We start from the raw sequence: 14,790 nt of genomic DNA on the forward strand, positions 1-14,790 counted from the left end.
GACTCCTTCATTTCCTCCCTGGTCATTACAATGCCTTTTCCTAACTGGTGTCCCAGTTGCTAACTTCTCCTCTGATAGTTACTCAAAAAATATTTCTTTTGTGTGTTTTCCAGAGTGCTAAGTACTAGGAATCCAATAAAAAGCCAAACAAGTCAAGTCCTAGTCTTAACAGAGTTGACCATGGGAGGCAAGTAATAGTCATGAAAACATAATTATAGACAGTGTGGCATGTCCTACAAGCCCAGAGGGCTTACCCTGAGGGACTAACATTCATGCAGAGATGGGGGTGCTATGGGATTGGGGGAAGGAGTGGTGGTGGAGCTTTCTCGGCAGAAGACATAGCAGGTACAAATGCCCCAAGGAACTCACAATAGGCCAGTGTGGTTAGAGTGGAGCAAAAAAGAAGGAAAGTGGCCCAAAATGAGACCAGAGAGGAAACAGATGTGAAATCATGCAGTGCCTTGCAGTAAATATTAAGGATTGGGGTCCTTACCCCAAATTAAATGGAGAAAGCCAAGAGAGTGTTTAAATAAGTGGCATGATCAGATTATTTTGTTTAAACAAAGCATTCTGCCTACAATGTGGAGTAGGGGCTGGATGGGGGGAGACCCAGCTGGGAGGTGTCAGCAATAGTCCAAAGAGAGGATGAGAGCTAAGATTCAGGTGGACGATGGAGTGATGGAGGAAGTGAATGGATACAAAGATATTTAATAAGTAAAATTCTCAGGTTTTGGTGATTGGACATGGGCTGGTATGAGGAAGAGAAAATTTATCTAGAAAGAACCCTAAGTTTTTAGTTTTTGCTTAGAAAACTAGGTGGAAGGTGGTGTTTTTTTGGTGTGGGTTTTTTTTTTTTTGAGATTCAAAATATTGAGGACTAAGGTTTTTAGGAAAGATCACGAATTCCATTTTGGTCACCTTACATTTGAGGTGCTTTTGCACATCAAGGGTCATTGCCAAGTAGCAAGATACATGGTTTGGAGCTAGGGACATAATTTAGAGTTGTGAGTATATAGTTTTCAAAGCTGTGGCTGTTTGAGTGAGAAGGGGGAGGAAGTCCAGAGCAATCCAGGACGGGGCCTTGGATTCTAGCATTTAAAGGTAGGTGAGGGAGGATGAACTAGCTGAGGACACTGCGGCAAACGAGGAAGATGGGAAACCAGGAGAGTGTGAGGTCACTCTTACCTTTCTGAACCATGCCTGATCATGCCCTCCCTTGTTTAAACTCCTTCAATGGCTAGTGCCATTACCCCGTCTTCTCCCAGTGAAGTTCCATCTCTGTAACACTGCACGCAAGGCCTTTGTAAGAGGGCCCAATCAGTTTTCATCGTTCTTCCCTCTCTTCACCCCCTACCCCACATAGCCTCAGATGCAGATATTTCTCGCCAGTACCCAAGAGTAAAGTACTTAGACACTAACCTTCAGACTTCACACATGCATCAAGTGTCCTTCCCTTTCTTCTTTTTTTTTTTTTTTGAGAGTCCATTGTCACTTCTTGTGCCAAGTCTTTATTCTCCATCACCTTCCCTAGGAAGAGTTAGTCACCTCCATAGAATTTCATTTGTATATTTTTAACAATACTTTCCACACTGCAATATATTTGTGTGTACCTAAGGCTGTAAGATTCTTCCAGCTGGAATCCTTATCTTACTTGTTGTTTCTGAACACTTAGCACAGAGATTTTATAAATTAATCTATTAAATTTTTGTCTTAATTCAGTAGTTCTCGTCTAGGTTGATTCCTGCCCCCGCCCCCCAACACCCCCCAGTCTCTGGGGACATTTGCCAATATCTGGAGACGTAACTTTTAGTTGTCACTACAGGGGTATCATGGACAGAGGCTAGAGATAATGCTAAACATCTGTAATGCATAGGGTAGCCTTCACAACTAAGATTATTTGTCTCAAAACGTCAATAATGCTGAGGCCGAGAAACAGTCTTAGTTACCACCTTAAATGAACTATTTATGCTGTTAATTTCCAGTAGGATATTCTCCATCACTGAACTAAGCAACCAAGGCACTCCTATCATTGATTCTAAGACCTGCACATGTACCAATCATTTTTTAGAGCCGTGTTTCTCCAAACTTGATTGTGTATCAGAATCACTTGCAAAGTATGTGGCTGGGCCCCACCTTAGAATTTCAGATTCAGGTTGGGAGCCGGGCCTGAGAATCTGCATTTCTGACACGTTCCCAGGTCAGACTGATGCTGCTGGTCCAGGGTCCACACTTTACAAACCACAGCCTTAGAGAACCTGAGGGCTGAGCTCACTTCCCCCCATTAGGAGCCGTGCCCAGAAACTTGAGATGCACCTTCCCTGGCTGGGCCTGCAGGCCCTGCTCCTGTCTCTCCCAACCAGATACCCAGAGCTGCATCTGTGGTGACTGCCGAGTTGGCAGCACCTTACACTCAAAGCACATCACGTTCCAGAGAACTAAGGAAGGCCAGGCCACGGAGAAGGAACACGCTCCCTTTTCCCACAACACGTGCGAGAGCCAATTATGCATGATTCTGGGTCCCAGGCTCTTTAAAGCAAAGTGGCATCCTGCCGCTAAAATCCATATCCTACTAGCTCCTCAGAGTCCTGTATCAGAGTCACCTGTGGGGTTTAGATTCCTAGGCCTGTCCTCAGTAATCCTGCGAGTCAACCAGTGCGTCTGCATTTAATAAGCACAGTACATCAGCGGTTCCCAAAGTGTGGCCACCAGACCAGTAACATCCCCACCTGGGAACTTGTTAAGAGATGCAAAATTCTAGGACAGGACCCCAGACCCACTGAATGTGAAACCTGAGGTTGGGCCGACTCACTTAGTTTCAGCAAGAAGTCCAGGTGATTCTGTTAGATGCTCAAGGTTGAGAACACCTGGATTAACCCATCCTGCTATTGTATGGTAAATCAGCGAGATAGATACGAGAGGCCTTAATGAGCCAATTAATTAGGAGTCTTTACTTGCGAGGCCCAGAGGGAGGTGTTTCCCAAATCTCTGAGCAAACAAATAGAGGAAGTTCTATTTATACCTTTTTGAGCCCTTTGCCGATTTTACAAAGAGCTCTGTGTAGGTTATTGTTACAGTTTGTAACCTTGAATACATAATGAACCAATACTTGGCATAAGAATATGGGAATTATTATCAGTATCAGTATTAGCCTGTTACATCAGATGGCTAGCTTGCAAGGTCAGTTAAGTTTTTATCTTTTTCTATTATTCAAACTAAAACAGTTATTTTACGGAATAAGGGACTATCTAAAAATAACAGAGTTGACCTACAGAATAAGAGACTAACAGAGTAGTTCAAACAGCAGTTTTCCAAAGGAGGAATTACTATGCGTCACTGCCCCCTGGTTTAAAATCTCCAGATGTGGACAGCTTTCACTTCAGGTTCTTGATTCCTTCCCTACCTGCGTATGCTGGAAACACCCACAGGGAGGCAAAGCATCCCCCTCGAGCCAAGGCCTTCCCAGGACCTCCTATCCAAGAAAAGAACTGGAGAATGAATCCTTGTTGAATTTGGTCATTTATAGGAGAGCCACTCCCGCTTTATCTGGCCAGACAGAGGTCCCTGCGGAGGTCCTTTGGCACTCTGAAGCCGGACCCCAGACCGAGGCACCCCGCCGGACGTGAAGTGGTGCGCCGGCTTTTCGGAAGCACTTGGAGGGTGTCCCGCCCCGCGCTCCTGCGTAAACAGGCGGTTCCCTAGGCAACGCCTGGAACCCACGTCAAAGGCACCGCAGAGTCCGCGGCGACCACCACCCCTCCCGCCAAGCCCCACTCCCGGCAGCGGCCTCTCGCCCCGGCCGAGACACCCTCCAGCTCGCGGCCGCCTCCCCTGGTGCGGGATGAACAGACGCGCGGCCGCCGCGGGGCCCCATGGAGCCAGCGTGCATGGCCTTGGGCAGCCCACGCCCCGGCGCCCCCTCCGCGGCCGGCACACCTGGCGGGCCTTCCTCCGCGGAGACGGCGGCGGCCGCGCTCTCCTTCAGCACCGTGGCTACCGCGGCGGCCGCGGCGCTGGGGAACCGGAGCGACGGGAGCGAGGGCGACATCACTGGCGCCACGGCCGGCGGCGGCCTCGGCTGGCCTGGGGCGGCGGGGGCGGCGGGGAGGCCACCGCTGCGCCCCGAGGCGGCGCAGCTGCTCACGCACGGGGCGGCGGTGGCGGCCCAGGCGCTGGTCCTCCTGCTCATCTTCCTGCTGTCTAGCCTGGGCAACTGCGCCGTGATGGGGGTGATCGTGAAGCACCGGCAGCTCCGCACCGTCACCAACGCCTTCATCCTGTCCCTGTCCTTGTCGGATCTGCTCACGGCCCTGCTCTGCCTGCCCGCTGCCTTCCTAGACCTCTTCACGCCGCCCGGGGGCTCAGCTCCCGCCGCCGCCGTCGCCGCGGGGCCCTGGAGCGGCTTCTGCACCGCCAGCCGCTTCTTCAGCTCCTGCTTTGGCATCGTCTCCACGCTCAGCGTGGCGCTCATCTCGCTGGACCGCTACTGCGCCATCGTGCGGCCGCCCCGGGAGAAGATCGGTCGCCGGCGCGCGCTGCAGCTGCTGGCGGGCGCCTGGCTGCTGGCCCTGAGCTGCTCCCTGCCCTGGGAGCTGCTCCGCGCGCCGCGCGCGCCCCCCGCCGCGCAGAGCTTCCACGGCTGCCTCTACCGCACGTCCCCGGACCCCGCGCAGCTGGGCGCGGCCTACAGCGTGGGGCTCGTGGTCGCCTGCTACCTGCTGCCTTTCCTGCTCATGTGCTTCTGCCACTATCACATCTGCAAGGCCGTGCGCCTGTCGGGCGTGCGCGTGCGGCCCGTGACCACCTACGCGCGGGTGCTGCGCTTCTTCAGCGAGGTGCGCACCGCCACCACCGTTCTAGTCATGATCGTCTTCGTCATCTGCTGCTGGGGACCTTACTGCTTCCTGGTGCTGCTGGCTGCTGCCCGTCAGGCCCAGGCCACGCAGGTCCCCTCGCTCTTCAACGTGGTGGCGGTCTGGCTGACTTGGGCCAATGGGGCCATCAACCCTGTCATCTACGCCATTCGCAACCCCAACATATCCATGCTGCTAGGGCGCAGCCGGGAAGAGGGTTACCGGACTAGGAATGTGGACGCTTCCCTGCCGGACCAGGGCCCGGGCCCGCGGGCCAGAAACCGGTCTGCCAACCGGCTGGGGGTCTGCAGCAGGATGAACTCTTCCAATCCGACCAGCGGGGTACCTGGGGAGATGGCCTTGTGGGCTCGTAAAACTCCAGTTGTGCTTTTCTGCCGGGAAGGGCCACCGGAACCTGTGACAGCATTGGCCAAACAGCCTCCATCTGGAGCCAGGGATACCAGCCTCTAAGGAGAGTTGGGGTGCACAGCTTGTGAAGGTAGCTTTTTACCTGCTTCGTTTAATGCAGGATCCTGGGGAGAAGTGTGTTTTTCATAAAGCCAAACATTTAAAAAAGATACAGATTGGGAGACCTACCATTCCCCAAACAGCATACGAGACAATGTCACCTTCAAACGTGCCAAAAGGAATGTAAAGTGCAAAAATTAAAATAATCTGAAACCACACAACCAAGCATTGTGAACTGTAAGTGCCAAAAATGACTAAATAAAATTCACAATTATTGAAAAGCTCATATTACAGGAATCACACTGTGAAACAAAATCATTGAATGCAATCAGTATTTGTTCAAACACATAAAGTTTCAAGAAAGAACAGAGACCCTCAGAATTGCTTACTGAACCCTCGAAATCACCAGCATTCAATTCAGATTTCTAGAACTTGCTACTCTGACACATGCTTTGGGTACTTAGGTTGGGAGCGGAAAATTCTTATCCTTACACTCTTCTGTCTACTTCACACCCCATCCCTCTAAAATCTTTGTGGGAAATTTTAAATTCGTATCCCATGTAAAACTGTAGGATTTTGAAAAGGTGGTTTATTACCATAAAATTCAGCCACCTGAAGTATGAAAATAAAGAAATGTGGCTGTTTTAAAAAGTATTCTAAAATTATAATTAGAAAGTTATGTTTCTCATCCTACCCGCAAAATTATCTGCCCTGACTACTGCGGAGGCTTTATTTACCCTTCCTCTAACCTGCTGCTTTTGTTTCTAATACATTGGGTGATGCTGCTCTCAGAATGCTTTCACACTTTTAAAAAATAACGTTTGTAGTAGAAAATCTTTGTCTTTGGGGAGTAAATTGATTTTTGGATGCAGCCAAAAAATGTAATTTGAAGTCAAGTTGATTGAATCAGGTGAGTAATGTCATATATATTAAAATAAAAGCTCTATAAAGTAACATGATTTCACTTTCCTGCGTGGTTTTTTAACTGATGATGTTTTCTAAAAGAATTCTAAAAATATTTTGAGAAGTGGCCCCATGTCTAAAATAAACATAGAATTTTCTAAGAAGATCATACTCTCACATTTGGGAGTTTTTGGTACATTTGTGTGTGTGTGTGTTTTTAAACGGATCATTGTTTTATAGATATGAGTTTCCTAAAATAATGTAGTCTTTATTAGAAAGGGAGACCAAGTGTGGAATAATTATATAATGTAATAGGGTCTAAATAACTTAGGCATGTCAGAGAGGTACTCCAATCAAGCTAAAGATATCTTTAGAAATGTGTAAGACAAAGATGCTTTTAAAAAATTCAAAAGCACAATTCAGGATTTGTGTAGATAAAATTTCATTGAATGCCATTCATTGACTCAGAATTTTGTGAGATATTTTTGTGTTTTCTCCTTTCTTTCCTCTATCTTGCCTCTTTTGTCTTCAATATTTCATAGCCTTAATTGAATAAGTACTTTAAACTACATATGAAACATCAGCTCTCATATAAAGGTTTTAATGTGAAATAATCACTTTTTTCCTTATAAAATGTTTAAAGATATTTATTGAGTTTAAGTTTTTGTGTGATGGGTGTATGTCCTTATTTTGTCATCAAAAATGGAAATATATATATATTCATGTCAGAGCTAATGATGTTTTAATTTTTCTTCTTCTCCAGGCATCATCATAATCAGAAGTTTATAAATTATCTGTATATAACTTGCTACACTCAGCGTAGTACAAAGTAGATGAGCTAATCTTTTCTCTTTAGTACTTGTTATAAAACATATACAGACTTAATGACGCCGAACAAACATTTAACAGATATCTGTACTAGTAGTACTTGCCTGTTAAAGGCAAAAAAATTTGTGTATTTTTTGGCATTGTGAGAAAATGGAAGTCATTAGAAATGATGAAAAACTTCTAGTTATGAAAAGTATCACAGACTAGGAATTTGGCAACTGTGAGTAATGGTCAGAAAAAGAGAAACCTTGGGGGAAGGAGGTGAGCATGTTGCAAAATAGGGTATTGCCTAGGTCTAGGATAAAGAATCGAAGGAAGGTATTTCATAAACACACATGAAATGGAATAAACCTTTCTGGTGAATGAAGGGAACATCTGAGAGATTGGAAGTGAGAAGCTGGTGGCATGAAGGACTTTAAGACAGAAAAGAAATTCCCACCCTAACTCTTGGTAGGGAGTGGTAGGAAGTTTTAATAAAGAAATGGCTTTGGGAAGAGACCAGGTGTTAATGGCTCTAAGAGTTATGGTTAGCAAGAATAAGAGGGAAAAAGATCCCTAGCCAGTTTGGCTCAGTGGATAGAGGCCTGGGCCTGTGGACTGAAGGTACTGGGTTCCTCAATCCCCAGTAGGGGGCGTGCAGGAGGAAGCTAATCAATGATTCCCTCTCATCATTGATGTTTCTATCTCTCTCCCTCTCCCTTCCTCTCTAAAATAAATAAAAATATATTTTTTAAAAAAAGAAACTTGTTAATAAGTTACTGAACAACCTAGAGCAGTGGTCGGCAAACTCATTAGTCAACAGAGCCAACAGTACAACGATTGAAATTTCTTTTGAGAGCCAAATTTTTTAAACTTAAACTATATAGGTAGGTACATTGTTACTAACTTAATTAGGGTACTCCTAAGCTGGCCTTTGCTAAAAACGTCCTCAATCTGATTGAGGTACGTTCGCTGAGGTCGGCCCCTTCCAACTTTCCCATCCACACTCGTCTTGTATACTTGTTTCATCCCAGGGGTGGGCAAACTTTTTGACTCGAGGGCCACAATGGGTTCTTAAACTGGACCGGAGGGCCGGAACAAAAGCATGGATGGAGTGTTTGTGTGAATTAATATAAATTCAAAGTAAACATCATTACATAAAAGGGTACGGTCTTTTTCTTTTTTTTGGTTTTATTCATTTCAAACAGGCCGGATCCGGCCCGCGGGCCGTAGTTTACCCACGACTGGATCCCCTTTCGTTCATCCTCTCTGCATGTCCAAACCATCTCAACATACCTTTCTCAATCCTCGACACTACATCTTCTTTCACTCCACAACGTTCCCTAAAATTAATTTAATAAACTTTACTTTTGTCACCCGCGCGCGATTTGCTGTCACGACTAGCACTAACCACTGCACAATGAGACTGCTGACTGACTGGCTCACTCAACTCGTGCATGAATCACGCCCCAGCACTGCGTATCCCGTGGCCCGCCTGCACCGCGTCTCCCGTCTCCCGACCAACCGACACCCCCCACTTCTCCTAACGCCACTTCCTCAAAATAGACTCGCCCAGGCCGAAAACCGACTTCTGCGCATGGGCCACGAAGTTTCAATCGCCCTGTACGTGCGCACCCGCACGTGGTATTTTGTGGAAGAGCCACACTCAAGGGCCAAAGAGCCGCATGTGGCTCGCGAGCCGCGGTTTGCCGACCACTGACTTAGAGTACTATGTGTTCGTTTAATGTGAGGCTATACAGCTAGTGATAGAACTAGGATTGGAAGCACAGCCTTTCTGGGCTCAGAGCCCTATGTTTCCGTCTCTACCCTCTGTGGTCCTCACAAAGGTCAATGGTAAGGGAAACGAAGGATGAGAAGTTGTGGTACTACCATCATCATCATCAATCTACTGTTTTTATTTCCTACTTTACATTGGGCAACTTCTGAGTACAAAGGCTACTAAAAGATGGAAATCATAGTACCTGCCTTAAGAAGGCATAACCGCTTAATTAGGACCTTGTACTTTATAAAAATGGTCCATAATCAGGACTCTTTATTTTACCTGTGGGGAAGAAGAGGTGCAGCATTTTTAGGTGTGGCTATTAAAGGAGATGGAGTTGGAAGCAAAAGACATGTAGATAAAGGCCAACTACCAACCTGGTCCAGTTGTAAATATTTAGAGACAAAAATTAATGCCTTGAATAAAAGATAGAGGAAGAATGACTCCAATAAATTTAAGACTTGGGCCTTCCCTCAGGCTGAGTACATGATTTTAGGGTCTTTGTGGGAAAAGGGGAAAGAAAAGTGTGAAATATTGGGATGTGTTAAATATGGCATAATACAAAAAAGGCCAGAATGTAATCCTTCATATCTCATTCTGCTCCCAGCTCAAATATTTCATTTGAATGAAAATAAAGCAACAAGTCATATTCAGCATAGTACATACATTAGCTCATTTAATCCTCAAGGCAACCCTCTGCAGGGGGTACTATTTTGATTATTCCACCTATTTTACAGATGAGAGAACTGAGGCACTGAGGTGCTACGTGATTGGCCGAAGTTCCCCCAGGATGTAATGCTAGGCCTGAGACTGGTGCCTAGCAGGCTGGTGCCAGAAGCCTGTCTTAATCACTGCATTGTGTGGCCTGTCTCATTTTAAAAGACAATGGGAAATTTGGAAAAGAGCCAGAGACATTAAAAACAATTATCAAAGAGAGGGGGAATGGGTAGCATAACATTTAAAAGAAATGATTTGTTTAATTTGGAGAGCAGCTATACATGAAGAGATTCATAGCAATCACTTATAGGCATAATCCTAGGCCTTAATGTTCCCCGTCACCCATCTTCTCTATTTCTGCTCCAGGGCAGCTGAGCACAGCTGGAGAAAGTTACAGACAGATCAATAGTACCCTCTGCACCTAGACTCCATAGCCTCACCAGGGCCCACTCCCCTGCTCAGTTGTCTAAACCTCTGTGCTTGTCAGCTCGCTCTTTCTGACCACTGTAAGTTTCTACAAACTTTCTCCCCTCAAACTTTTGATGACCCTCCCTTGTTGGAGGATGAATATCCCTCCTACTTCACCAAAGAGATAGACAGATACATATCTATATATATAAAAGGCTAATATGCTAAGTGTCTGACCATCTGACCGGTCACTATGATGCGCACTGACCACCAGGGGGCAGACGCTCAACACAGGAGCTGCGGTGACACGCACTGGCCATTTACAGAGAAACGGAACCGCAGACCTGATGCCCACAAAGCAACACTCAGCTTCCCCCAAGTGGGACACAGGCCCTGCCACCACCCCGGAGCAACAGCCCACCAAATCGCAGCCGATGCTGCCGAGACCCCATGGCACAAAATGCAGCCCACAGCCCAGCCCAGCCGGGAAACAGTCTCTGTGGGTGTGGGGTAATATGTCACATAGCAACGCCTAGCTTCCTCTCCCTAGCGACTAGCCTCCTTGGAGTTTTTTAGCCCAGGAACATTACTTGCTTTACAGCCAGGTGAAAACATTTTACATTTTAACCAAATGTCTGTGAAGCGTTTTTCCCATGCCTCATCTTATTTGATCCTCATAGAAGTCCTGGAGTAGGTAGGTAGGAGACTCAGTGGAATCCTATTTTCTTTTCATTAGCTGGAAAATGGAGATTTAGAAAGTTTAGAAACTTGACCCGACTGAGAAAAAGAAATGGTGGACCTTGAAAATGACTTCAGGTTTTCTCACTGGGCAGAGTATAGTCAAACACTGCTGCAGTTAAATATTTTACCCTTTACAATTAAATATTTTACCCTTTACAATTAAATATTCTCCCTGTGTGATCTACAATAATAATCTGCTTCATGTTGATATTTACTGCTATGTTGCTGACAATTACCTGAAAGAGAAGTTGGGGTGCTTCACTGGGCTGGAAAAAGTTTAGCTAAATCAGAAAGCAGGTCTAATTAAGCAAGTTTATCTATATAAAGCTCTTGTTGGCGCCAATCGCACACGTGTTTCCATCTGTTATTGTTGATTGTGAATTTGGTTGACACTTCTATTATAGAGAAAGGGCGAATAGTGATATTAAAATATTTCTTCTAATTAATTTCCTGTCAATGTGCACGGATTCTTGCACCACGCCAATAGTACATTTATATTTTAGCCACCAAAGGTAACAAACTAACCTGGATTTCTGAGCTCTGTCTTTCCAATAGTAAAGAAACCAGTCCCCTCTCCAGCCTCAGGAATCTCATGCTACCAATAACTTTCTTTCCCCACATCCTTAGCCTTTCTCACTGATCCAAATCCCTCCTCTGAGCACTTAAGCATGCTCTAAGTTCTCACTTATTATAGGGGTGGGTGGGGGGAGGGAGGCCTCTCCTATTTCTTCACCCCTTTTCTCTTCCTCTCTCTGTTCCTCTCCCAGTCCTGGAGTAGCCCCTCCGACCTAGGCCTCATGCAATTTATTCTATATGTGTGCAGCCTAACTTTGTCCCAAAGATATATGGGGGAACCGCCATGCAGACTTCTGTCTTCATCACATAACTTTCATTTCTCTGGTACTCCACAAATTCCAATCACTTCAGCTGCCTCCAACTCTGATCTCTACATTCCCAGCTTGGCAAGACCATCTTTCTTTACTTGGGCTCCACCTCCCAATGTCAAAGTCTGAAAAATAGCCCTGGGAAGAAAAATGAGTAATTTATATAATGCAAATGCAGACACAGCACTCAGCATGATGCCTGCACAGAGTAAATGTGCAATATATGCTGGTTTTTCTTATGAAATCTTTATTTATGGATATGAAATTTTATAGATAATATTTTATTAAAGTAAAAAGTCCATTATAAAATAGTATATTTAGAGTGATGTCATTTTTGGAAAACATACTTGCATTGAAGTAAATCTGAAAAGATATCTACAAATATTATTACTACAAAATAATATTTTTACCAAACTATATAGTTATAGGTACTCTTCAGTTGTGAATAATTTATCCCATTATATTTCTGCAATAAGCATACATTACTTTTTAAAAAATGAATGATAAAGATAAACCACAAAAGAGCATCTTTTTTAAAAATATTTTATTGATTTTTTTTATAGAGAAGAAGGGAGAGGGATAGAGAGTTAGAAACATAGATGAGAGAGATCAATCAGCTGCCTCCTGCAAGCCCCCTACTGAGGATGTGCCCACAACCAAGGCACATGCCCTTGACCAGAATTGAACCTGGGACCCTCCAGTCCGCAGGCCGACACTCCATCCACTGAGCCAAACCGGTTCGGCAAAAGAGCATCTTGAGGGGTCCAGGTTGAAGGAGAGAGGGAAAAGTCCCTCCATTTGGCCTTGGAAGGAGTGAAATCATTTATGTATTTACTGCAATAGGCCCTTGGCTTTTTCAGGCCTTTGGGCCCCATAGCCTCTGACTGAGGCCTGAGTTACTGGCCTGGGCCCTTGAAAATATACCAACATAGGAACACTTCGAAGTTATGTGTCTAAGTAGTTAAAATAAATCCTGGAAAAAATTTACTGAGGGTGTAAGCTTAAATTGTATTTCTTAAATCGTCCTATATAATAAAGAGGGAATATGCAAATTGACTGTCACTCCACCAAAAAAGATGGTGGCGCCCACAGTGGAAGTGGAAGTTTCTGTAACACAAGATGGCTGAGCCTTAACGAGCAATCAGCAGGGACCTAAGGCTGTGTCCCCCTCCCCTGCCCCCATGGGGCTTGACAGGGGACCTCAGGCCATGCCCCCTACCCTGGTGCCAGGCCAGGGGACCTCAGGCTGTGCCCCCCATCCAGCAGGGCTTCACAGGGGACCTCAGGCCATGCCCCCTTCCCTGGCGCCAGGCCAGGGGACCTCAGGCTGTGCCCCCCCCATCCAGCAGGGCTTCACGGGGGACCTCAGGCCATGCCCCCTGCCCTGGCCTGGGCTGGGGGACCTGAGGCTGCACCCCCTGCTCAGTGGGGTTTGACAAGGGTGGGACTTGCCAGGTCTGGATCTAGCCCAATGTGGGGGAGGGGGTGCCGGCTGGGTCTGGGTCTTGTGCAATTTTGAGGCTCACATGGGTGGGTGGGGACTTGACTCTGGGTCCTGTGGTGAGCCCCAGACTCTGACAGGAGGATGATTTTCATATACATTTTACTAATTTTCTTTCATCTCTGACACTTCTATTATAGAGAAAGGGCAAATATCAATATTAAAATGTTTCCTCTAATTAACCCCCTTTTAATGTGCACAAATTTTGTGCATTGGGACACTAGTATTGTTGTGATTAACAAAATATATCAAGGACTCAGGTATTTTATACTAGCGCCCTGCTTTATTCTCTGCACACAGGTGTGAGGAGTAGAAGATACTCTCACCATCTCACTACTCCCTGGGTCCTGGCAGCCACCAGCTGCTAACAGTTGTTACCACGTTCATCCACAGAGTGGAGCTGGCTGATCCTGCCAGCTATCATCGCTCTCCCAAAGCACCAGCCTTGCTGAATAAGGCACCTTTCCTCTCAGAGGAACATGCCCTCTGGTCAAAATAGAGCAATATCTCCACTACATGAAGGCAAAACATGCATCTGCCTAATGTCGTATGTTCTCTGCATGGGCCAGTTTAAAAGTAAACAACTGTCTGTCAACTTGTTCTCTCTCCAGAGACCCTAACAATCAATTTAACTGGGGGAAAAATGTTTAATCCTGTCGTACCTTCAGCTGTGAGAGACAAATGAAAGAGAGACGGCACTGAGCTCACCACGTCCTGTGGTCATTGAGCGCCTGCTTGTTTCTGGATGGCAGGGGTCCACGGGAAGTGCAGCCTTTCTTAATAGCACTCCCTGTGCTCACTCTGTGAAAGGGGGCACCCAAATAGCATTTCAGCTGCAATATGAAAGCCTGAAATACTGCTAATTCCCCACAAGGAGGCCCCATTGTCACGTAAAAGTTTCAAGAGGGAACAGTATCAACCATTTTAAAAGCAGCACATCATGGTGCATGAAACTTTCATAACCTTTAACCACTTTAACATTCCTGATTACAGTTTGGTTCTTATTATCATATAAGAAAAGTATTGTATTATCTTACTGCCATGCAAAGTAAGGCAAATGTATCCTGTCTTAAATCCATAACTTAAATTAAACTGAGAATACAGAACAAGAGGTTCTTATTTATTTATTTATTTTTTGAGGGGGGGAGAATTGGGGGGAAGCGAGGTTGATAATTATAATAAAAAATATTCCCTTATGCTTCAGTTATTACATTTGATCCAAGATTTGTCACATAGATTCAACTTTGGCTTTCAAAGTCAAAGAAAAAAAAGATTAACCTTTGGTTAAGATGTTTTCTCTTTATATATATGGCAAAACATTATTACCTGCTTAGTAATTTTGCTTAATAACACATATGGGCATGGCATTATTTTAATATCTCTTTAAAATTGAAGCAGTGAAAACTTCTAATCAGATGATGTGATACCTTAAAATATTGGTAATATAATTTCTAAACGGTCATAAATTTGTTCAAAGTATTTAAAAAGGAAATATAATTTAAATACATAATAAATAATTTATACAATTAAGATTTTTTTCAAAAGTATGATGTTAAAACTAGATATATGATGTAACACTGTATGATGTTAAAACTTTTCCTTTTGCATCCTCAATTCTCTGAAGAAAAAATAAATTAGAATAAATATGACCAGTGCCATAAGCGTTCAATTAACTTTATGTTTAAATCATTTATTGCATGCCATATGGTATGCGTATAAAATATATCATGT

General features: G+C 45.0%; 1 protein-coding gene across 1 annotated transcript; it reads left to right on the forward strand.

Annotated features, from left to right (window-relative positions):
- The first annotated feature begins 3,417 nt into the window (after window positions 1-3,417).
- Window positions 3,418-6,948, forward strand: GPR135 (G protein-coupled receptor 135). The gene has a single exon (XM_081091198.1). The coding sequence runs from the start codon at window positions 3,870-3,872 to the stop codon at window positions 5,319-5,321; it is 1,452 nt and encodes a 483-aa protein (XP_080947324.1). The 5' UTR covers window positions 3,418-3,869; the 3' UTR covers window positions 5,322-6,948.
- The last annotated feature ends 7,842 nt before the right edge of the window (window positions 6,949-14,790 follow it).

Source organism: Myotis nattereri (genome assembly GCF_964212035.1).
Source record: "Myotis nattereri genome assembly, chromosome: 1".
Lineage (NCBI taxonomy): Eukaryota > Metazoa > Chordata > Mammalia > Chiroptera > Vespertilionidae > Myotis > Myotis nattereri.